A 26,266-nucleotide genomic window follows, 5' to 3' on the forward strand; every position below is an offset into this window, starting at 1 on the left:
CTGCATGAATACATATGTGTGTATTTCCCACTAATACATCAATCAGCCAGAAAGCAGAACAGGATGAGGCCATTGGGGCTTGCTACGGTTTCTCTCTAGGTTGATTTGTGTGTGTGGCAGTGTATTTATGTGTGTGGGTGCTGTATATATCCGTGTGTCTGTGCCTATTGGAAGTGCATGCTGCTTGCTGGCTGTGGGATCACAGAGTTGTATCTGCCTTCTCTTCTGCTGTTGGGCTGCTGGATTCAGCAGCATAAACCAGGTTTTGTTCTGAATTTTTATTGTGTGAGATCCATGTCTTTTTGTGCATTTGCTTTGTTGGATTCAAGCAATTTTGGAAATATTTATTAATTTGTGTGTGTGTTTGCCATTCATGTTAAATGTTCTTTTGTGGTGTTGTTCCTGGCAGGCTTACCAAAGCGAAGAGCCAAATACAAGAGAATTGAGGAACTGTACAAATGGCCTTAGGGGCTCTTTATCCATTGATCAAAACAATGTGTACAGGTAAAGCCCAGCTGCTGGCATTGGCAAAATACCTCACAGCCTTGGGGCTGGTACCAAGAAACTTGGCCTTGAGTTGATAGAGCTGCACACATAATATTTAAAAATACAAAGGTGTCCCACTGAAATAACTGAAACCACTCACACATTTCACTGCTTTGTGCTTGTAAGAACCAGCTTTTTACAATATGGGTCTTTTGATTACCACTGAATATATGTGCTTTCCCCAGCTCTCTCACAAACCAATTACATTTGCTTAATTTCAAATGTTTTTTTCTAGAGAGGGTAGTATAAGTGATGTCTTGCATTAAAATAGTTGATGAGTTGTTGGCTGTGCATGTTCTTTAGTTTGGCTTTTACTAATATCTGTGACTCCTAGATCCAAAGTCCTGTTACTCCTCTTTCCTGTAGCACCTGCAGCATTAACGACTGGCAATAGTGAGCTCTGCACCTGCAGACTCCCCACTAATAAAACCTATTTCATATTCTCTGGAGAAATATTTGTTAAGAGTTAACAAACTCTTAATAAATTTAAGGTAACAAACTTTTCAAACTCTGTAGGTAGCCTGGCACCTCAATGGCCAGTGCACCCACTCTGAGAGTTTAATATGTGAAGTTTCTAATACGTCTCCTGCAAAATATTACATATAGATGAAATGAAGCTAGCAAGCTTTTTGAAAATAAATGGTTGATTTTCTTACTGTTTTGACACAATATCATGCTTTCTACTTTCCCTGACCCCTCAGGGAGCCAGGAGAGCAGTGTAAACAAACATGAAATCACAGTCACTTCTGTTTTCCTCATGATCTGAGTCTGCTGCTTATTTACTATGGCCTTGTTCTTCACAAGAGTCCTTCTGAAACAACAGTGCTTGATCAAGCTCAGAATGGCAGAGCTGGGACCAGTGCTGGGGGTTTGTCTTCAGTGCAGTCTGATTTTCACCTGGTACTGGACAGTAGTCTCTTAAAATTCCTTCCCAATTGCAGCATCTCAAAATCAAATTACCACAAATCATTGGTGGTATTAAAAATGTTGGCCATTTTGCCTAGCAGCATCGTGTTTAAATGTCCATTTACAGGATGAAGTAATTTGTATTCTATTTGTATGTCTTAAATCAAGATGAAATATTTAAGACATCAAAGTGGTTAATTTCTTTTCTTCAAAGGGTATTTATGGTTTTGAAGCAAAAAAACACCAAACTATTTTGCTGTGTTCCAAGAGGAAAAATAAACCAACAAACTGACAAAACCCTACCCAGACATGGTGGGTTTTTCCCCCACTCTAGGCAGGGCTGATATTCATTATCTTCTTTTCACAGGGTCAATAACCATCACTGACAAAATGGAGTTTTGTAGCAGATCCCCCTTCCCCCTCTGGAGCTCAGTACCCACAGCAACCTCCCATGTCTCCCAGCCTGGCACAGACCCTTGCTGGGTGTGGGTACCGGAGCCAGCCAACGGGGTCACCAGTTGCCTCACCCCACTCCAGCTGCACCCAGGGGAGGAAGCAGCCAGAGAGGGAAGGAAGCAGAAGCACCTCCCCATACTACTCCTCCCCTCTGCTGCGGTGCTCCCAAGCACAGCATGCACCAGGTTGAGAGTGTTGCTGCCTCCAGAGCTTTTCACTGGTCTTTACGTGCCAAACCCACATGCTACAGTGCTGCGGACCATGGCCATTTCCCTGGAGAAGTTCATTCATTCTCTGGACCTCAGAGCCCTTCCCAGGGTCCTCCAAATCCAGTCAGGCATCTATTGTCAAGGTGAGCATCAAGTGCTTTCTGGCAGGGTTTGCGAGCCTGTGTTTGACATCAGGTCCCCCTTTGGACTGGATTGTGGGGAAGGCAGAGGGGAGGATGCTCATGGAGTTGTCTCCTAGCAGTTTCCTCCCAGCTGAAGAATGTTTTTTCAATGGCTTTGGAACTGTCTTTGCTGCAGTGTGCATTCGGTCTTCTCACTGGCAGTGAAAATGAAAATGCAGTTAGTACTCATCATATCCTGGAAAGAGTACTGGAATAAGACATGAATTTGCTTTGCACTTACACAGAGCCATCAATCCAGCAACTGCAAATCACTTCACAGAGGTTAATTGATTAAATCCAGCTTGCACTTCTGGGGCTGCCATGGGGAGTTACCTTCTGTCTCAGAAATAAAGAACCAGGGAGTCTGGAAAGTGACCATGAGGGTCCATAAGGTTTTCCTGAAATTCTGTCCTGTACTTGGGGGTACTTCAGGCGTGCAACAATGCAAAGGGGTCAGTATGAGCTGGACAGGAGCAACACAGGGGTAATATTTCACTGGGTTTTCCTGCTGCAGATCTATTTTTATGATGCTTTTAGTGCTCTGCTTGTGCACAAAATACACTCAAAAGGTGGTAAAGAGGCTTGCATTGGAGGGGAAAATCTGCTCTTGGTTTGGGTATGGACTTTGTTCAATGATAGTGAAGATATCATGTCAAGCCCATGTATCAGCCTAGAAAAAGAAAGTTACCTCCATACCACCGAAAGGGAAAAATTGGGGTCCAACTGATAAAACAGAGAGGGCTTCATGAAATGAGCTGAAGTCTGCTTCAGCTTCAGCCAAACAGCCTCTTCAGGATCCACAACATCTATCTTTACATCAATCTAAATATTTCCGTGCTGCTCCATATTAGAAGGAGAGAGGAGGTACCCATGGAAATTCTGACTGGCAATCAGTAGCTGTGGCCAGAGTGGGTGATTTTTCCCTCCATGACAACAGTCTCTTTGGGCAGAGAGGAAATGGGAAAGGGCACACTGAATCTGTGATGACAGTGTACTGTCCATGTACTCCAGTTTGCCCATCCTGGCTGTTCTGGAAACTACCTATGAATAATACTGTTACATAGAAAAGCATTCTGGGAAATAAAATTAGCTAAAATTACCAGAAACCTTTGAAAATACTCTTTTTCTGAACTTTGATATTGGCCTGTTTAAGTTTTATCTTCTAAACTGGTCCAACAGCTGTGGCTGAAATAGGTTCTTGGTAAGAAAGCTACCACCTAAGTGATGAAGAGTAGAATTAAAACTAAAAAATGGAAGATCACCTCCTTAAGCTGGAGTAGTCTCTGTATATGTCTCTTTTCACACAGCTAGGAAGCAGAAGAGATATGACAACAAGTTGTATGCATACATACATGTAGGCATGCATACGTATACATATGTATATGTATATATGTAAGTATATGTGTACACAAAATACTGTGAGATGTATATATATATATACACAAAATTCTATGATAAAGTGACCCAGCTGTCTGCAGGTTTCTGAGTACCTACAGTCTGCATCCTGTTGCTCATGGATGGTAAAACTCATACCAGTACATTTTTGTAGCCAGAGTATTTCAGTTTGTGCTTCTGTTTACTGTCTAAACCCTTCCACATGAGGAGGAAAACAGTGGTGAGTCCACAGACCATTCTGCAGCAATTCCTCACATGTGAAAGGAAAAGGCTATTAACTGATGACTACCCTTGGGAGGGGATGGTATGTGCTCTAGAGACCTGAGAATACTAGCATTAAAAAGTGACAGCCCTTGTGCTGCTCTCATGCTTTTTTGGTCTTCAGCAGCACCACCTCTTCCTGTCCTTTGTTCCTGGTGTCTTCTCAGCTGTTCTCATCCGTGTAGAACTGACAGCTGTGTATGAGTCTCTGGTTTATACAACAAGCAAGACTGATACATTCTACTCGGCTCCTTGCCCCTCACAGCTAGCATATCCCAAGAATACTTGCAAGTACCTAGAGAAACCAATGTCCTGTAGTAGGCTTCTGTGGGTTCCTCTTCTTCCTTGCTTCAGAGGAAGCTTGAGATTCTTGAAACATTCGGTTCCTGATAGGCTTGCAGGGTCTAGGGCTACAAAAGGTCTTCTCAGGCCAGGCCCTCCCTTCCTTTCTCTCCCTCCTTCCCTGAGCTCTCTGTCTGTGTCAGATCTCTCCTGAATATTTTGCTCCCTTCTGTACCTGGCAGCTGGGGTGAACACATTTTTCTGTGCTTGCATTATGATTTATATTACATCTTCTGTTGCAAGACTAGTGCTTCAAAGAGAGTCTGAAGTAACTCCTGTTATATTGCTAAACAGGAGATTGGGCCACTTTGAGTACTTCAAGTTTCCATTAGGACAGCCACTCTTTAGTCCTTCCTCAGGCAGATCCCTCTGCCCATGCAACAATCTTTTTGATCTCTCTTACCCCATGCAGCACACCAGCAATCACGGCGTGGGTAATGGCAAGTGTATCGGCAGGGAACATGGGTTTATTGCTGTGGCTGCGGGGACCAAATCTGAGCACTTGTGCACTGATTGTAATAGCTCCCAAATGGCTACAGCTAAGTGGCCAGCTAAGTGGTTTTGTGGAATGGGATTTCATAGGAATCTGTAACCATTCTCAGCACAACATGCAGATAGTGAGGGAGAAGATCGATTGGTAAAGTGTTACATGTGATTGTTTGTAACTGATCCATCACCAGGGATAATTAATTTTCCTCTGTAAGGATTTAAAATAGGAAGAATTTTTATATATGTAAATGTTAATGTATATTCCCCTTTCCACAACCTCCCCCAAAAAGGGCAAAGTTTCTTAATATCAGCTTAGCCAGGTACATAGAATGGCTAACAGAGTAAGTTATGGTCTACTGCACCCATTAGAGCTGCCACATCAAAGCTGTAGCAGCCAACCAAAGATTACAGCAAGCCCCGTGATAAGACGACAGCACAGTGTAATTGATTCACTGTTCTCCGGTGCTCTGTGGGGATGAAACTCTCCATTTACTCTATCTGGAAGCAACATTTTTCACACACTGCACTTAGGTCTAATGATTTTGCAAATATAGGACTTGCAAACTAGCCTTACAGTTCTTGACAGATTTTCAGTACTTCTGGAAGCATAAGGAAAGTGTAATGCTTTGTGAGGATGGATGTTTTCCATGTGGTGAGGTATTTTTATTAGAAGCTGCAAAGTCAAGCTCCAGGGAGAGAGTAGGAATTTACTTGCCTTTGGCAAGGTAACATCTCTGAAAGAATCCATTCTATATCCATGTTACACCAAACACAATCTGGGTCTCTCTTTGCAGACCCAAGCCTGCCTGCTACTGTTCCCAGTGGAGAGCAAGTAGAAAACATATGCCGTGTGCACTCATTCTACCATTAGTCTCTCTACTGGCCTATAAAAAATTATGTTCCTGCTGATATTAATGGATGTGATGTATTTAACTGTAGTTCCCCAAACTGCAAATAGACACAACTTTATAGACCATGCTTCCATGTGGAGTACTTTCAGCTAGAAAAGCTATGGACAGTTGCATTTTTGCTGTTGGTAGTGAATACTATGATAGACACCTTTCTGAGGAAGTTTATATCTCTGTTCTCGGCATGAAGAAGAGGAAAGCATATCCTTGAGTGATATCAGTGATTTTCATGCTACACCTGGACCTCAGGGTTGGTTGAAGCCTTACCAGTTTGCCTCTAGGCAGGATAGTCAAGGTTTGAGGAGCTTGTTCACACTCCCATGCTCCTATTCCCTTTGTTCCTCAAGCTGTGTGTGGCTTCATTGTCGGAGACCCAACCTGCAGCCATCACCTACCACTGCCTGATGCTTTGCAGTCAGAAATGTGGGGTGTTAGTAACAGCCCTGAGTTCTTCTGAAATGCTTCTCATCATCATATTTGAAAGACCATACAGAAGTAGAGAAATTATTGTCATCCCTGATTTGAAAATAGAAACACAGAAGAAAGGAGATGGTAGTTCTCCAAATGCCAGGGATACCTCTCAGGGCAGCTGCTTTGGACTCTGCAGACATAATGTCCTTGCTACAGAAGCTAGACTGTACTGTTGAATCTCTGAAGGGAATAGGAAGGATGATTATAAAACGAAAGCAAGTCTGCCAGATACAAATAACTTGGTAATCAGCACTGATTAGAAAGGAACTACAGTGCAGACTGAAGTACATGACAATTTAATAGCTCATTAGAATAAGTTATTAAAAAATTAAATTGCTGAATCTCCATTGGGAACCAATTTGATTGATCAAATATCTTTCTTTGAACATTTTAATAAATATTGATACTTAGTAAGGTAAGTACTGTCTGACCACTGTTTTTTACAGATAGCATGCAAGTGTGGGCTTTCATCTTTATTCTTTATTTCTTGAAAAAATTATGTCTTTTTTAATACTGATATAATTACTTTATGGGTATTTGAATTAATATTTTGCAAGCTTAATTTAACCAGTGGCAGAACAGTAAAAAGTGCCAACTTTAATTGTGAAAAATGAAGAACCGCTCAAGGCACCTATTCTGTTGCTGTTTCTTGTCATTAGGCTACCCACAGTCTTCCCATTCTTGCTCCAGCTAAACACACATACATCAGTAGTGGTATTCCCCATTTCTTCAGGGGTTAGGACTTGCCAGAGTGCAGGGAGAGTTTGTAGCTCTGCTGTGCAGTTCAGTTGTTTGCAAACAGCATGTGTGTTGTGTAAATTGCAATTCCAGGACATCCCCTCTTTTACAGCAGGCCTGTGAAACATATTAGGAAATTCTGCACTCCCCTGAGGAGAAGTGAACGCTAAGCCAGCAGCCTCCACATCTTCAGGCTGGGTGTGCAGTGAAGCAGCGTTCTGTAGCTGTGGTACTCCTGTCTCTGGAGTGCAGGAAAAGTGCCAGGTCTGTGCAGGGAAAAAATGTTGGGAAGAGGCAACTATGGGGTCACATGTACATCCTTGGTTAATGTCCTTCCAGACCTAAAGGATCTAAAGATTCTTAGAATTGACAAGTGGGGATTCCTCCTCTGGGCAGATGTTTAGTGCTCTCTGACTGTTGCGTGAGAGGCAATGCCAAACAAAACCCTTTGGGTGAATAGTTCCATTTCAAAACTCACTTTGGTGAACTAAAACCAACATGACTCATAGTTCCTCTTGCTGGCTGCTTATCCACCGTCACTTGCTGTCTCTGCAGTTTCAGTTTCACTCTCTCTGCTTCGGTGACTGGGAAACGGCATCTTTCCAGCGTGCATTTCTACAAGCATTTCAGGGAAGTGATGGGTTCTGCTGGCCATCAACAGAATCCAAAAAGTCTTGTTAACCCTGTTACTGTAGCTAGGCAAACTGAACACAAAAGGAATTCTTATCTACCCAATCTCAGCTGCCAAAAGTCCTAATTTAGACAAGAAATATCTCTCAACACTAAGGGTTAGAAAATGATCACATAGGGTAGATTTTTTACTGTTTCTAAGCCTAGAGAGAACAAATCCTGCTCCCTTATCAAGTGTGATAAGTCAATGAGTTGATGAAGGCTAGGATATGCAGTCTGTAATATGTACAAACAGAACAAGCAAACTGCCTCTTCAGGATTAATAAAGCTACTTTTTCTTACAAAAAGTAACAAGTAATTTAAACAGAGGCCAAGCATAGACAGCTTTGATGAAGATAGCTAGGGCTGTATTTCTCAGAGGTGAAATATCATTAAAAATGGTCTCTACATTTACTGGGTGGACTTTCCATGGAGTGCATGCCAAGGGAGAACTGCACACAAAATTGGTAAAACCTGTGGTACAGTTGTTTCACTTACTAATTTGTGTCCTTTTTTTAAAGATAGAGAAGCCAAACCTATCAAAAAATGGAAGGATGTTTTCCTTTGAATACAGTTGTTTCTGTTCCTCTTGATTGAGCAAGTAGGAGCAAGAGCCTTAAGTACAGCCAGAGTAACAGATAGTTTGGATTGTCTTTTGTGGTCAGTAGCTGGATCATGTTGGTAAGTTTTCTCTATTAATACAAACCACTGAAACTCTCCTGCACTTGTTCAAGATGCTTCAAAAGCCTGTTTTATTCTAAACAAGAAAGAAAGTGTTCTTCAGTGAATGCGAGAACAAACCCTGACTTTTATGGGTCAAGTATTGCTCATTTTATTCATACTGCTGCCCTCAATGGAATGAGTCATCCAGACACAGTGAGAAAAATCTGACCCTGGGTAGCTGGCACTCAGGATGAAGCTGATTTGAGGATCTCCTTTGAGGGGATTTTCTTTCTGTGACATTCAGTTTTGGGCCTCCCTATGGATGGCTCAGGAGGTAGGCAGAATGCCCAAATTGCCTGGTTTGTCTCAATGCAGGGGTCAACTGCTTATCTTGGCTTGCTGAAGCTCCTTGATGTGATGGTTTCCTCTAGCAGACAGCTCCCCTGCTGTCATTGCACTTGGGCTCCAGGGATGTGAGGAGGAGGTCTGCAGCAGGAGAGGCCCTGTTTTCTTTCCCATGAACCTATAAAAAGCCTATAAAAGAACCCAGACAATTTTCACAAACTCAGGCTCTGGAAAGATGAAGGGACAACTATGTTAAATTGCATAGGAGGGAAGATCCTGGGATAAACATCCCAGGACACACAAGTCCATACCACACACTGGTTTTGAGTTACAGGACTTTCGTGACAAAACTTTTTCTTCAAGAACCTGGTAATCTGTTCATGAAGGAACATGACATTTGTCCAGGTCCACTGTTTCTGGTTAGCTCCCTTGGACACACATTAGTGGCACAAGGAGCATCGTGCTCTGATCTCAGCAGGGGAAGATGCTTAAACATGTTTCCGGTTCTGGACTGCACCTGTGAAGTGCTCTGCACTCTGACCTGATCCTGCAACTCAATTTGAGCAGCCTTCCTAAGCCTAGTCCAACAAAATGTAGTTTTTCTGTTGAACATATATGTGAAAAAACATACTTTAATTCAAAGTAATTAACACTGTAAAGAAAATTAATAAGACTAAATAAATCATGAACAGCTATAACAGTGACTAATGCTGTTCAAAATCAGGTTTGGGCATTGTCTTCACTGCTGTAGAAATTCTGACTCATTTGTGTAAACCCAAATAAAAGGCCAAAGGTGTTTCATTGGGAGCTGTGGTTTCACTTGCTCTTTCCATTTTAGTGGGTGCTGCACGCATAAAGCTCTGCTGCCACATGCAGTGCATGAGACTCTGGATAGATGAGAATCAGAAGAATGCATTTATAAAGAAAAAAGGGCCATAAACCTATCAGGAAAGGAATAAATCAGAAACTGCAGAAGTAATTTTTTTTAAAAGTCCATTGTGATTGAAATGGCTTAAAGCGCTTGACATTTAAAGTTTGACTTTATATGGCAAAAGATAAATCTTAATGGCTTTTGTTTTTTGATGGTTTTGTGCTGGCAAAAATCAGATCCTTTGCAGCCTAAGTAGGTATGATCTAGATAAGATGCATCTTTGCATAAAGTCTTTTGGAAGATTTGTGTCCCAAACTGATCAAAGTTAAAGATTTTTGTTGCTTGGGACCTGTTAAAGAGAGAAGAGTTTTTAGAAAGCCCAGTAAGTTTCTCTGCCACTGGACAAAGGATCTTCCACTCAAATTCACACTGCCTTCATGACCACTGCTATCCTCAGGCATCTGGAGCACCATCTGGGCACTGGGAAGCTGGGCTCTGCCATTCTCAATGGGGGCACCTTCTTCTGTTGGAAGAGAGGGGTGGATTAAAGCCATACAGGTGTTTTATCCTGTTTGCAGCCTCTCTCACAGCCTGGGGTTAGAGAGAGAAGCTGGGGCATGCTTCTTCCTTTGCCTGTCATTGTGCATGATTTCCAGCCTCTTCCCTACAAGATGTTAGATTATTTGAGTTTAGTGGGGGAAATCCATCAGGCTGCTGAGCATCTTTGGTTCTCAGGAGGTATGTGACTGGGAAGAAAAGCCGCCTAACGTCTCCACATCAGAAATTGTTGGCTTTTCCTTCTGCTTAATCAGAGTATACAATTATTAAAATGACTAAGCAAAACTCTCCTCCCTAAAACTTTAAAATAGCTCTCTCTTCTTGCCAAAGAGCATAAACTGAACAATTGGCTAACCCCCAAATAATGCCCATAAAGAATGATATCTTTTTTATTGGCACTAATTATAGATCAATTATGCCCTTCATATTACTTTGAGAGCCTGCAGAAGCCTTAAAAAAACTGTGATTTCAGCTGAGCTATGTTGTAGGGGAAAATGGGCTATTGTGAGCCTTTACGTGAAAGCAGAACCATTTCACCCGCCCCTGAAACAAGAGTCACCTCTGATAGTGAAGACAGCACCCATATGGGCAACCGATGACAACTTAATAGTGGAGAAAGGAGCACTGGGAAAAGGACATGGGGACAAAGTTCTACTCTTTCAGGAGATGTAGGGAGATCTTTCATCTCCCTGCTAAGCAGCCAGGTTCACGGTTCTTTGGATCTCCTTTCAAAGACTGCTCAGTCTGCCAGCTGCAATGAATTCAATGAGTGTTACTGGGACATGAAAGGGAGAATATTTTCCTTCAAGGATTCAAACTCATGGGACTAGGGAGTCAATGCCTAGTGTTTGGCCTCCAAAGTAATTTGGTTTTGTTAGGAAAAAAGCTTGGTCTTTGTCAAAAAAAGTAAAAAAAAGAAAGAAAAAGGAGAAAAAGAATGGGGGATACTTGGAAGTGCTTAGCAGCACCCTGTAGCAGACAGGCTGTGAGACTGGGAGTCAGCCAGCCTGGGCCTGAGCTTCACCCCTGCTGAATAATCCTCTGTGCCACCATAGTCAAGTCTTGGAGGCATTAGGCAAAAGGGAGCTCCACCCCAGTGATGTACTGCTGCTGTTTACTCACGGGCCTGATGGTGAGCCATACTTTCTGTCAGCAGCAGTGAAGCGTTCACTCTGAGAGTAGTCACCAAATGCAGCTCCAAGCTGCTGGGAAGAAAAAGGAATGTATTACTGAGATATTTTATTGTTCCACCTTGTGTTATAAAATATTTATCTCGGTGGTACTGTCACGTGCCCTGACATGAAGAATGACATCCTCCATCTCAGGCATTCACTGTATTTATAGTTCATATTGCTGTTTTTAATATGAAAATGCTCTTATTGTACCTATAATGAGAAATAAATCAAATAAAGGGCTTATGTTAGGGAGGATGGTGGTGTGGCTGCTTAACATTTTAGGAAAGGTGGAGGGAAAAGATATTGAACCAGTTGTGGTGCTTGCTTTGATCTGATCATGGCAGTTACTAACACAGATTGGCAAACTAGAGATGAGCTTATGAAAGGATATAAATGTGATTTTTATTGAACAAAGTAGCATTCCAGAAAAGGTGGTTTCAAAGACACAAGCTCTTTAATTACAGCCTTCAGGAGCATTGTTTGATCACTGTAAATAAGCTGCTTTATTCTGGGCTCTGCTAAAATGTTTGGGGTTTTTTGCATTATATTGCATACATCTTTCTCAAATCAAAAGATTCTGTTCTCAAGGTTACTTGATTTACATTTTCAAAGAGTTGCATTTTCTTTGTGACTTGAGTGGGAAAACCAAAGTTATTGTTGTGCAACAACAAATAAATGTTAAAAAAGTGCATTTTAATTTTAATTTTATTTTTCAATATATTGTGTGAGGGGGTCCACATTACACAGCTGAAGTAAAATCTCTCAGGGTCACATTGTCAAAAAGTGGGAACATTCAAAATGTTTTAAGATTAATTATCATGGCTTTTAAAGGAGAAAGAACTTTTATTTTCCTTTTTGAAAGCTATGCAGTTTCTTCAGCTCCCTTTTATCAGCACAAATATTTGCAGCAAATGCCTAGGTAACATTTTTCTTGTCTGAATGTAATCTTCGTTGTATTATTCCAGGCAAACTGCCAAGGAAGGGCTAAAATCAGGACCAAAGCAATCTAGTTGCAGACAAATATGTAATTAAAATCAATACTTTCTGTGCAATTGCACCCCCAAAAATGTGGCTGGCAGATTTTAATTTTTAAATTTTTTTTATTTATTTTTTTTAATACTAGTACCAATAAAAATGAGGTTTCTGCAGTCATGGTCTCAGTCTGTGAGCCATCATCCACCCAACTACTCACCCTCATAATCTTTCAACCTCTTGGCCTATTTCAAATACATCTGGTAATATACATTTTACTACTGATAAGCTGTTGAAGGTTGGTCTCTGATGTCTCTAACTGGATGGAAAATGTGGTGGCATACCTCCATAACTTCATGGTTATATGATCTATCTATCCAACCTCTACAAATGAAAAGTACCATCCTATGGTTTTCACTGGTAGTATTACAAAGCATTTTGTTTGCCAGTGGATTATGTACCCATGTTTATTTCTTTGATGGTAAGACAATGAGCTACCTTGATTTTAATTTTCTTGGGGGCTTTTGTGGTATCACTCTGTTGCAGATATAGATTGAAATAGGGGTTAAATATTTTTCAATAACCATTTTTTTAAGAACTTTAGCCCCTTAACTGCTCCATTTAGTGGATGAGGGAAAGGCTGTGGATGTTGTCTACTCAGATTTCATTAAGCCTTTGGCACTGTCTCCGACAGCATTCTCTTGGAAAAGTTGGCAGCCCACAGCTTGGACAGGTGTACTGGTTGCATGGCCGAGCCCTGAGAGAGGCGGTGAAAGAACGACAAGAAAGACATTGAGGTGCTGGAGTGTGCCCAGCGAAGTAAAATGGGGCTGGTGAAGGGGATTGAACATAAATCCTCTGAGGAGCAGCTGAGGGAGCTGGGGAAATTTAGCCTGGAAAAGAAGGCTAAGGGAAGACCTCATCACTCTCTAAAACTACCTGAAAGAAGGTTGTGGTGAGGTGAGGGTTTTTCTCCTCCTCCAGGCAACCAACTGACATAACAAGGGAAAATGGCCTCAAGTTGTGTCAGGGTAGGCTCATCTTGAATATTGGGAACAAAAATTCTTCACCAAAAGAGTGGTTAAGCATTGGAACAGGCTGCCCAGGGAAGTGGTGGAGTCACTATCCCTAGAGGCATTAAAAAAGTGAGTAGACATGGCACTTCATGATCTGTATTAGCAGCAGCCAGCCTCCTGATGGGAGCTGTAGCAATATCCAGAGACAACTGCGTTAGTCTGTGTTGGATTGCTCAGGGACTGAAGAGAGCAAACAACTATGTACTATTTTTACAATAAGAAAACCGGATTGTTCTTTTTTTGTTAAAGGGCAGCAGCTCTCTTGGTCTTCTGCTCAGTACCAGAATTGTTGAAATTGTGCTTAAACAGCATGTTTCTTCACCTGGCACTGTCTGATATATGTGTGGCACTATAATCCAGAATGTCTCTGAGTTAGTCATCATCCTGGTGTGCAGCAGAAAGCCTGCTGTGTTACTTTGGAACCTAAGTACAGCAGAACCCTTAAGGCTGTATATGGCCCTCAGCAAGAGAAACCAGGGAATGTTGCCCCATCCAGCCTGCAAAAAGCATCTTCCAGATGGTTTTTTACTTTTTTTTTTTTAAATCAAAATTCCTTCTCCAGAGGGTTAAAACACTGTATCTTCTTCAGGGAAGCTGAGGATTTTCTGGTGTCCATCTCAACTGTTGAAAACATTGCACAGGTTTGTCTGGACATGTATCCACGACAGAGCACACTTAACCAGTTGCTCAGCATTACTCCCAGTCATTCTCCTGTTGTTTTTGGTGCTCTATTGAGGCTTTGGGTAGCTTTAGGCTAAAACAAGAGTAAGTTATGCTCAGACTGAGCTCCCAGTGACTTCGGCTGAGGTCCGGGTGATAGGCAAGTGCTTGTCATTTGCAAGTGCTTCAGCAGAGTTAATAAATAGATCCCAGACTCAGATGCTTATCAGCCCAGGCTATGTTCAGGACTGAATTGTTCTTGAATGATCACTAGGAAGATCAGTCAGCTAATAACTGGGGTTTTTTGGTGCGACACCTGGGTGGAAAAAAAAAAAGCACTAAGCATTTTTTTTCTTTTCTTTTCTCCCCACCATCCCCCCCAACTGCAAGGAGAACTGTGGAGTAAAGAGTGTTGCTCTCCTAGGGAAGGGAGTTCTGCTGGCAATGATGTTATTTCAGTACAGGCGTTACAATTATTGATTGCAACTATGTAGCCAAAGGTCAGGTTTTAAATATCTCTCATTGCCTGATACCATTCTGCTCACCCAGCTTAAAATAAAAAAAAGACGAGACTTTAAACTGAACAGGATGCAAGTAAGGGCTTAGAGCAATTGTGTGCAGGAAACTCTGTCTTCTCAGAAGAGGTAAAGCAAAGGGCAAAATTAACCCTGAGAACCCTTTGGGGAAGGGAAAAATGGAAATGAGAAAAACAGTATTTTAAGTAGCTGAACGGTATTAGTAGGAGAGCAAATTAATACACTCACCAATGCATTGGGAGTTGAAATTAGAACAATGTTTCTCACCACAAGGGAAATAAAACTTTGAGATGAGACTTCAGAAGGGGCTCCTCCACATCACTTCAGGACAGATCTTGGTGAGTTCTTGGGAGGAAATGCACAGAAGAATGGAAGCTAGTATTAGAGTTGACATTTCTGATGTTCTGTGTTCAATGCAATTCTATCTACAAATGGAACACTGTCTCTTCACTGCATCATCTTTATATATAGTTAATTGATCCCATGACCCAAAGCTTCTGCTAATCCCCTGCAGAGACCAAGAGGAATTTTCCTTCTTCTGCAAAGCTTGGCTTTTCAGTTTTTTGGTTTTACTCTTCTCCCTGTGCACCTGCTTCTGAAACAGTAAAGGCTGACCACAACTAGAATGGAGAAGGGGGAGATGATTTTGGCAGGACAAGATACAGTTCCAGGTTTTGTTGAGGAAGTGCTGAAATGCTTGGCTGGATTGCCTTGTTCCTGTTCTCAATGTTCTGAACATCACAGATAAAAAAGGAATTTTCTGCTGCCAGGTCAGAATCAGTATGCTCATTTCAACATGAGACAGGGATTGCCGTTGTTAATTTGCCAGTTTCCCAATTTCTTGTACTTTCTTCAGGTCTTGTGTTACTACAAGAAGCTCAAATGGTGGTTGCACTTTGACGTCTCCTGTCCTCTCCCTGGGCACCTTCCAGGGTCTGTGGGTTTTTGTCTCCTGCTGTAGTCTGTTGCTTCCTATGGGATATGCTAGACCCTGTGCTGTGCAGAGGCACCTTTAGTGCCTGAGCTCCACTGCCTGCTGGTTTCAGGAGACACCTCCTGACAACCCAGGTGATCCTATGCCCTACCTTGCTCCATTTTGGTCTAATAATTTGGAAATGTAGGTTCTTCAGACCTTGTTCTCTTTGCATGCATTTAAGAACAGTGTACACATAGAGCTGATAGAGAGGTCACTGAAGCCACAAGATGGTTTTTATCATGAACCTGAGAAAGTAAATAAAAATTAGGTTAACTATTACAAGATAAGTATTATTTCACATAGTTTAAGTATTATTTTTTTTTCACTCAAAGATGTAAGGACACTTGACAAAGTGAGAAAAAGCTAAATAATGCTTTTCTTTCCTTTTGTGTTTCTTTTCAGGCTCCATCTATGAGATGTTTGGTAATGAATGCTCCCTCTCAACAGGAGAAGTCATTAAAGTTATTGGCTTCAAAATTAATAAGCTCATAGCAAGTACCTGTGAGAACAATGAAGGCAGCCAGTTTTCAGCCAAAGTGGAATTACCACTAAATTTTCCTGGTAAAGTATTTCATGCATACATGTTTTTGAGGAATTATAACCTGAGTAATCACCTTTATTCATTTTATTGATTTGCTGTCTTGATTGATATTTGAGGTTACAACTCAGCTGTCAAGAATACAGTTTTATCAGATGATACAAGACACAGTCAACTAATTTTTAAATTTCAACTCTTACAGTCCTTTCTCAAACCTGGATAGAAATTATTAATATTATAAAGTTTTGTAGTAATGCTTTCTACACTTGGGATCCCTTGGTGAAAGAAGTACTAAAAAGTATTCTTCATTTACTTATGATTGTGCCAAAACCTGTCTGAGCTGAAATCTTCCTTGTTGTGTTATTAAACGATAATTTATTTACCATTACTACATCTGTATTTTATTATTTTGGGCACAAAATATTTTCAATACTTTGTTATAGTCTGTTTCTATTTTAATGATTTAGTTTATCTGTGGTGGCCAGAGTGGCTGCTCCATGCCTGGAAACGGGTAGAGGGTAATGGATGTATTTTTCTGCTTAAGAAAACACTTTAACTGTTCTACAGAGAAATCCAAATATATCCATATTTTGGAGGATGGACCTGAAATTTGGCATGTGGTGACTTGTTATTTGAACCATATCTTCCTCTCTTCACACTGTCGTGTTAAGGAGAGCCGGCCAAGTACTGAACCCAGTACTAGTTCATCACATGTCATATTTATTAATTTTTGAGTTCTGCTCTCATCTCAGTTCCTGTACTGTTAGCGTCCAGCAGTGTTGAACAGGGAAGTGAATGGAGCACAGAGGGAGAAGTGTGTATCCCATGTGAGTATCCCACATGTGGGAGGTGGAGGAGGCAAACTATATTAGGAGAAAAATAGAAAATTTTGGACCTCAGAGCAGGACAGAAGAATGAAGACTTTCCATGCAAAGATCAAAGACTGGAGACAGGTGCAGGTGGTTTCAGCAGCAGAGGAAGACCCCACCCCAAAGTTTTTAAGTAGGGCATTTCCTATGCTCGAGTCTTGCAGGCAGCAGGGGTAATGGGAGCCCCTTGGGGAGAGGAGATGAGCAAGCTGGAAAACTGCATGAGGAGGGCAGTGGGAGTGGGAGGGAGGAGAAGTTATGGGACACCTGCAGATAGAAGCACTGGTACAGAGGACACATAGGACACAGCAGAACTGAAGAGTCTGAGATCATGCCCAGGACTCGCTCTGGCCATCAGTTTAGCTAATGCACTGAATGACACTACAGTTTTGTAGGAAAAAATAGCAAATATTTAATTAGTGTTGTATTGTACTGCAAGCACATGGGAAATTAAATGGATGCTTCATGGGAAACAGAATATGAGTGTTTTCGAGTGTTTGAGTGCTTGACTTAATAACCTTATTGATGCTCTTCTGAAGTCTTGCTGAGTATGACAGAGTGTGTGCACGTGCATGTATAGGGTTTAGGTTATGCCAGTGTCTAGACTGGGATGTGCTTTTTTTTACAGAGGGAGACAAGACACACTTCTTGACGCAAATAAATTGTAAAAGTCTGTGGGAACACAGTGTTTCATCTGAATTCTATGAAAAATATCTTCCACCATGCCTTTATTTGCCATCTCTAAAATACAGATTTCTCTCTGAAATAGTTGTGCATATATAACTCCCCCTTCCCCCCCAGTAGATCCTCAATTTAATTTCACTTTTTTTTACCCCATGAATCAGAAGGATTTGTATGACCACTTATTAAAAGACTCCTTTTGGAATGTCATTTTCAAGCACTAGTAGGGCCCAGATATAGTGATCAAAGACCTTTTAATCATCTGTGGCTATCTAGAGATACTGAAATATGACTCTCCTATGAACTCTCAAGATACTTGGTATTTTTCTTTTAATCCAAGTTTCTCTGATATTATTAAAATTTCTTCTATCTCTAAAATACATATACCAATAGAAAGTCACATTCTAAATCTTGATTTAGATCCTAAAATATCCAACACAACAGAGTGATAAAAGTAATCCTAAATTTATTAATATCAAAAGTCCTGATTTTTAGAACAGAATGACTTGTAATTTCAAATGCTTGAACCTGATGAATCGGGATTTATTTGCATTCAAGTGGTCAGTTTTACATCTTGGCATTTGGATGCTGTTGCCCTACTGAGCACATTTTCAAATTCGATCTAATCACTACAATTTTCATGCATAGTTATGAACTCTCCCAACCAGTGTTCTAGAAAACTGGGTTATTTCACTTGAAAAATAAATTCAGAGTTCATTTTGCTGAAATTTATCATTATTATCCTTCACATGACAGGTATTACTGAACAGCAGCACTGAAGAGGGGCATAATGACACTTCTTATTAGCCCAACAGGGAGCCTCTTTCCTGTTTTTCTCTGTGTATGTACTCTTATGCATTCAAGAGCTATTTGGTAAGATGTAAATTTGTCATTTCTCTAATTTAGTTCTTAGCTGAAGAATGATTCTGCTCTGCAGAGTCAAGATTTCCCAGTCTCTTGCTCTTTCTTGACCTTTTTCCTTTTCACTTTATTACATACATGTGCTAAGCACTAGCTGAAACATTGTACATGAAACATGGCTTGCCCCCACCTCCTGAAAGAAGCACAGAACTGAATTGCAGATGTTGTTTTTCACGCTGCCTTTGACTTAATTCAGTAAAAATATCCGCAGGTCTCCAGGAGGCTGACCCTGTATTTACATTGTACGTATGGTGCTCTCTTGCCAGTGTTGATGCAAAGAAATCTTTTGCTTTGATGCTCTTTTCCATTTCCTTTGCCATGAGCTCTTTTGCGTGGCAGGGTCTCACGTATCCTTTCACTGTCTGCATGCTGGCACAAATGAGCAATGCTCCTATTTAGGTTACTCTGGGGATAGTGGCTCTGAGAGTGAAGAACTGGGCTCATTGGCTTTAAACGAGCCTTACTCTTTGTCTTACTGAGCGTATTTGCAGTCTTCAGAATTCCTTTTTTCTGCTCTGGCAAATCAGATCCTTGATAAAGGCCTAATCTGCCCTTTGCATTAGAGAAACCGCTGCAACCCCAAGTTCACTATCTGTGTTATTTCGTTTTATCCTCATTCTAATTTGTTCTTTTTCATGCCTCAGAGGGCCAGGCTATTCTTTCTGTGCTCATATATTGGGTAAAAAATAGAAGTCTGCTGTTACTCTAGACACTTCAATGGCTACATCTAACCACATTTTGGACTACAATTTTCACTTCTAGCAAATTAGCAGACAGGTAATTTGCACAACAGCCGAACTGTGTGCCGGCACAAATGATTACGTTTCATTCTGTCGTATTCCTTCTTCTGCAAAAAATATTACCGGACTGCCCCCGTTCTCATGAGGTCCCTAGCTGTTGCTGCTGCTCATTCCTACATGGTCTGACAGACACATAGGTGAGCACGACTGCCCCTTTAAGTGGTCATCTTCTGCAAATTAAAAGACAGTAGACTTGTCAGTGACCACACAACACACCCATGGAAGAACAGGCATTAGCCATTAGAAGGCTCATCTCAATAGGAGGTGAGGGAGAGGTGGCCTTTGCAATAGGATGGGGAGAGGAGGATGCTGAAGCAGAAGAAGTAGACAGTAGGTGTTGGACATGGGGGAAAAGAGGAATAGCAATTAAGTCAGCTCAAGAGAGGTTAGAAACTGTGCTCTTCCCAATCTTTTGCCTTATTGGGGAACAGAAATTGCTAGTCTGGGAGAGATTATTTTTCTGCTCTTCTTTTTTCTTGGAGGCTGCCTGCTACTCTACTAGGCAAGCCTAACTACTGGTTTTCTCAGCTTTCCGTGGGGGAAAGAGAGTAAAAAGGATACTCCTTTCCTTCAGGACTCTAATTAAGACTGAAAATAGGAAGTCTATAAAGCTCCAGGGTGGTACATTTTACACTACAGCCAGTAAAAGAGAGCTGCATATACTGTTCTGTAAAAAGGTAGTAAAAATATCCATCTATCAAAACATGCTTTCCCATAGCACATTCATTCTTGTGATCCTCTGGCTATGTTTTCTCTCTCATACCAGTGAAAATAATTTTCTCAGATTCTCAAACTCTCTCTCTATCAACTTGGGCACCAATTAGTAAAATTTCTTGAAAAGATGGGCCAATGATATTTGGGGCGTACTAATCATCATATTATGTCTAGGTAGGCACTTTAGCTAGTGAAATGTCACTAGGTACAGAAGCTCCATGGAGTGGAATGGTTATATTTTCCTGTAGTGTTATTATGTATGTGTAGTTTTCTTGTCTGAATGTTTTATTTTCCCCCAAACCATTGGGCATCAGTGCACTTTGGTTGTAGACCAGATTGCATTTAGAAAGTATATCTATAGGAGCAATAATGCCAGATCTTGATGAACCAGATGGACTTTTTTCCAAATTTGTTATTTCCATCTGTCTTTCCCCCTAACGGTCCACCCAGATCTCTTGGGAAGCTCTAAGTGAATGTGATTCAGTCGTTTTATGGTTTATGGAAAAGTACAAAAATATTTTTGCTTGACCTCAAAATGTCCAAATTTTAGCATCTGAAACTTGCCATATGTCTCCTCCTCCTAGAGATTTCCTTGTTATCTTAGATTTGGAGAAGATTTGTTTTTGCAATTTGATTCAAAGTGATTTCAATAAGGTTCTGAATGGTTCCAGCTAATATTGTTTCTGTGTTTTTGTGGTTTTGTTTTTTGCATATGTATAGTATCAAGGAGAGCACTTACGAGAGGACACCATGGCAGATTATGGCAGTTAGATAGGAACTACAGTGACTTCCACCCAACATATCAAAAGAGCCTTTTATATATTTACTTATTTTCTATATAGAGAGAAACATACGGAACTTTGCCTGTTCATAGCCACTCAGAAGCGGCTGTTAGGTGCCTTCACTTCAGGATTCTCATCACTACAGAAACTAAGTATTCAAGGCCATGTGGCTCTTCTCACTTGCCTAAGCAAGCATTCTCTCACCAAAATTAAGAAAACCAGCAGAACAGAAGGCAAACATTTCTCTGCTCCCATCCTTGGCAAAGCCAGTCTGCAAGGGGATAATCAGGTGTCTACTTTTCTATGAAATCTGGTAATTATCCTTCCATATGAAGCCCGCTTTCCAACCTAGGATGTTCATCAGTTTGTTACTGAAATAGTTGCCTTCCAAATAACTTTGTAGTCCCAGCAAAACTATTGTCAAACTCATAGAAGAGCAGAATGTTTCTCATACCTCTATGTTGCTAAATGTTTTCAACTGGAAGTGCTTTTTGGCACAGTTTATGGAGGCTTTTCAATGCAGTTCTGGGGGGTTTGTGGGGGGCATACACTTACTCCTGTATCACAGATGGGTAAGCATATTTACTGCCTTTGGGACACATTGTAAGTATTTTGAATATACTTTTTAATGAAAACTATTTCTATTTGCTTTCTCCCAGCACTGCCAGGCAGTAATACCCATCTTGTGCTTGTGAAGCTTGATACTAGAACACTGTTCTTCTTTTCCACAGTTTCAGTTTGTCACTGGTGACCTGACACAGTGATACTTTCTAAATGCTGATGAACCTGTTTGTGTTGATCTGCTCTGACAGCTCCAGTAGTGATCAGGACTGCGATAGATAACTTCCTTGTTAATAATTGTGTTAAAAATGGCTTTGAGAAACATTACAGATATCAGTGGGAAAGAAAAGTGTGTTGAAGCTGTACTTTGTACGTTCATGCATGTGGTTTCCTTCCAGCCCAGGAAAAAGCCTGCAGGTTTTCCTGCAGTGAGGACATATATGTAGAGGATGTATTGACACAAGAGTACTGATTTCACACAGGAAAAGCTGGCTGTCATACAGACAACTGTGAAGGCACAGAACTGCAGAAAGAAGTGACATTGGCACAACTGGTGACTTTTTCTGCAGCACATCGAATAGGCTATTACTGCTTAGGCTGCTGACAGGCCCTCAGAGATGTTAGTTCCCAGAGTTACTAGTGGCCACATCGGACACCCAGAGCCAAACACGGCCAATCTGGTGATGAATTCAGTTAAAAGATACTCAACAGACAGAATCTTAATTATGTCTCCTTTAACAAGAGTGGTGCTAAAGTTACAAAGTGAAAGTATGGCACTTTGTTACAGTAAAGCCAGAATCACAACAATCATGTAGCCACAAAAAAAACCCAAAAAAATTTTTAAAAGGCTGTTGTGATGGAAGTAATTGTTTGATACATCCTTTTAAAGAAATACAGTCTCAGGGACACCCTGCTACCATGAAGGGCCTTCAGTTGTGTTTATTATGGTCAGCAGTGAAAGTCAGTAAGGGAAAAGTGTGGAAGAAAATAAACACATTGCTTATTTTTAACAGAAGCAATACCCCCTGATCTAATTTGTTAAATTATCCCACAATGAGGGGAGGTCTAGAGAAGGAAATGGGTGTCTTCCCAAGATCCAACAGCAACTGTGTGTTCTGGCATCATCCCACCTTGCTGAAGTCAAGGTATCTGCTGGGATATCCTGCACTTTTCTCACATTCTGGTTCCCACAAGAAGGGAGTGATGATCAGTGTGGATGCAGTTCCCACACTAAATGGCTGGGGACAGCTGGATAGGACATTTAAAACCTTGCAGACATGGCTTAAACTACTCACGGGCCTTGAAGCTGCCATGAAAATATCCTTAGTGCTACCAACCAGGCTCCTTGGTTCCCCATCCCATGCTTCCTCCTTAACAGCCAAAATGAGAGTATACCTTTACCACAAAGTGCCCTCTCTGTGGTCCAGAGGAGTCAAAAGTGTGGAGGAGCGAGACCATAGGATTTTTGCTGATTGGCTTGGCAGATAAAGGGAGAAAAGGCACAGTATTTCCCAGGGAGCTTGGCTTCTTTGTCACTGTAGCTGTAGCTATTGGTTAATTTGTGGCTAGCAAACTTGGCCTAGAAATAACCTCTATTCTCAGTTATATTCACTTGAAAGCAAGTCTTTGTCAATGCCTGTCTCAGGAAGCTGCACTGCAATTCCATAAGACAGCATTCACAATGCTGCCACACCTTGTGAAGAAGACAGCTGAATCACACTGTTCAGCTAAGCCCTGATTTTTAGTCCTCTCAACCCTCCAGTTCATCTTCCTTTACGAAAACCCCCACACAAATATAGAAATGTACACATTTTTCTTGCAACGCAAACTCCTAATGAGACAGATCCAAAGGGCATGATTAACATGAAGTAATAATGTCCCTAGGGGTTAGGAAAGCTCAGATACAGCTTCTGCCTTGCAGAACTTCAGCATTTTAATTGCCTCGTGATGGCTGGAGTGCTACAACACCCAGACTTTGAATTAATCCAGCTGGTGGACTGGGCTATCAGATACGCTAAAATCTATTTGCTCTTTCTTATCTGCAGGTGCTATTCTTTCATTTGTGATGAATCTTTAAACATACCTGGTCTAGGAATTCCCAGTCTTTGTTTGGAAGGTTACATAGTGTTGATGTTGAGACAGAAACTTATCCTGCATGAACTGATCACATTAATGTTGTGTTTCCTCATACCTCATCTGCATTTAGCTCTTAAAGGTTGGTTTGCTGATGTTCCAGTTTGGCCAAATTTAGAAATACATCCTCTGAGAGAAGGCAGGCTACAACCATCCCTCCCCCACCAGGTTCAGGAAAAAATAAATTTCCTTTGAAGGAAAGTGGAAGAGATAAAAACTATTTATTAAACAAACAAATAGGAAAAGGATGATAATGCTAAATAATAAAACCTCCTGCTCTGCTTAGAGAAACTTGGGAGAAAAATCAGAGTCCTTTTGTAGATCTCTCTCTCCCTCCTTGGAGCTGGGACGGGGTGGTGGGCCCACCTCCAGGGCCAAGGCTTTGGTGGAAAGTCCTCCCAATGTATTCTGATGTTGAAACAGTCCAGCAGAGAGAAATGGAAAAAAAATGAAGTCCCAGGAAAACAAAAGTTCAAATCTCCAAAGGAAAAGGAGCTGAGAAAAAAAACTGCCGAAAGCCGACTGGAAAGAAAAGCCGGGTGCTTCCCTTCCCTCTCGCTCTCCTGCCACAGCTGAAAAAAACCTCTCTATCTCTGTGTGACCTTGAACAAGCTGCAAACTGCTTTGAAAAAGTTTTGCTCAGTTTTTCCTCCTCCCTCTAGCTCAGTTTAAAGGCATAGAAAGGCAAAAAAATTAGTTTCTGGGCATAGGGCAGCGATAGGGGATACACATCATGAAGTCACCCCAAGACAGCTGAGAAGACAGATAGGAATTTAGGATGATTTTTCTTTTGTCTGTGGCAAAGAAATATTTTATTCTGGACTAAGAATGCTGGATGTCAGAAATTAGATACACAGTAGAAAGGGTTAATTGCAGCTGCCCATACATTGTACTTGCAGCTGGTATTATCTCTGTAGAGTCTTATTTCTAGCAATCAAACTACCATCTGTGAATTATTTGATGTGCTTTACTCCCCATTTTTATAACATTCACAGTCTAAAATTTGGCATGACTTGCTTTGTATATTTCCGCTTTCATAATGTAAGTTTTCTTTTCTTAGGTCTTTATAAGGTTGTGGCAGATAAGACTCCATACGTCAGCATTGAAGAAATTGCAAGAAAAGTCTCTATAGGGCCAACAAGGTTTGGCCATCCTTGTTTCTACAGCGCCGAGGATATAAAATTGGCAAACTTCACTATCAAACATGGTGAGCAGATCACCTTCAACTCAGTAGAAGAGGTCAATGGAACGATGGCTGTGAACTGTGTGGTGGTCAGAAATAACCAGACTCATTCCTTTACTTTGCCCCTTTCGCACGAAGGAGAATTCTACGAGTGTGAAGATGACCAGATATACACCCTAAAAGAGATTGCAGAATGGAAAATCCCTAAGTGCAGGAACCGGATTGTTAAACTTTCCAATACTTTACATATGTGGGACTCCTCTAGTCCATTTCCCAAGAATTTTGATGGCCGTTTGATTCTCATGCCTGTCTATGAAGTTCAGGCAGTAATGAAATGTAAGTAAGAATTAAAATCAATGTTCTGTTAAACTTGGTGTAGCAAAGTAAAAAAGCACCCTTAAATACACAGCATTTGCTTAAAACAGCCATGAAAGAGTCAGTATGTCAAAAATTCCTTATCCACATTTTCCACTAATGTTAGTTTCAAGAGGAAAACAGATAAAAATAATATTTGCTTTGTATTTCTTTATCATCCTTTAATTCAGATTATTAGCTTGCATTTCTTTCTGTTGCCATTTTGTTGATCACTACAATTAAATCCTCACTGAAAATTTATTGCTTAGTGAAAAGGTTGAGCTTAGGAATTCTGTTCAGTTTCCAGATTCTCTGTGTCTTAGACTTTGGCCATGGAGAAGCCACTTGATCAATTATGGCTGTGGCTAGGAGGTAGAAAAAGAATAAGGACATACATGTTGCAATACACTTACTTATTTATTTTTCAGAATGAGTGTGTCACAGAAAGAAAAATCATATTATTTTATTCTATTGCAGAAACAAATATCAACTGAACATAAACACAAAAAACTCATGGATGGTTTCTGAAACCAGTAGGTTGACGAAGCAGAAAGATTAGAAAACCAGTATCTTTACAAGTTTGTGCTCTGAGTTTTTATTTAATGAACCCCAAAATATTTATGGCACTAGTTGTTCTAGTTGTTCCATCCAAACATTGAAACAGCTGGGTTCTGATTGCAGGATAGTAGCTTAGCTTTTGGGAAGGTTTTGCTGCTTATTGCATTTACTAGAAGCAAACCAATGAGCTCCATAGAAATTTAATCCTAACAGAAATATGCCATTCATGAGGATATTAAGCGGGAAATCTTTTCACAATTGAGCATTTCTCTGTTGAATGATGTAAACAAATGGATAAAAGAGACAGAAATAAAAGTGGGCAGAGACTGTTAACACAATATATATATGCTTATCATAAGACATTCAGCTGTGCTTGCTATTTGATTTAATGTGTGAGTTTGGAAAATACAACTTCACAAGATAACTTCACTTTGTCTGCTATAACTCTATCTAGATTCAGGAATGCAGCTCATGTCCTGAAGCTGGATTGACTCAGATGTATTGCTATATCCACTTAGATATATGTGCAGAATCAATAGGAATTTGATCTCCCTAAAAACATTCAGAAGATTCAGAAATATTTTGTATTCACTTGTCTTCCAATCAGTTATTCCAGTGAGGATTGAATTTATTGTTTTTATTTTAAGTTTCATGGTGTTCTCAACATTTAAGGAGCATTACATATGTCCTAAATAACTATTTAATACAAACTTGAAAAGTAGGCTTCATGGTACATGTTTAACTACTTTTTTGTGGACCATGAAAAAT

General features: G+C 40.7%; 1 protein-coding gene across 3 annotated transcripts in view; it reads left to right on the forward strand.

Moving 5' to 3' along the window:
• Window positions 1–2,048: 2,048 nt before the first annotated feature.
• THEMIS (thymocyte selection associated) overlaps window positions 2,049–26,266 on the forward strand; it is an 81,070-nt gene continuing 56,852 nt past the window's right edge. For 2 of the 3 annotated variants that reach the window (XM_010402002.4, XM_039567932.1), the window contains exons 1-3: window positions 2,049–2,260; window positions 15,807–15,965; window positions 24,464–24,922. In XM_010402002.4, coding sequence (XP_010400304.2) covers window positions 2,170–2,260; window positions 15,807–15,965; window positions 24,464–24,922 — 709 coding nt within the window. In that variant the 5' untranslated portion in view covers window positions 2,049–2,169. The remainder of the gene's footprint in view (window positions 2,261–15,806; window positions 15,966–24,463; window positions 24,923–26,266) is intronic. The other variant, XM_019286064.3, reaches the window with a different exon arrangement.

This window comes from Corvus cornix, chromosome 3 (assembly GCF_000738735.6).
Source record: "Corvus cornix cornix isolate S_Up_H32 chromosome 3, ASM73873v5, whole genome shotgun sequence".
Lineage (NCBI taxonomy): Eukaryota > Metazoa > Chordata > Aves > Passeriformes > Corvidae > Corvus > Corvus cornix.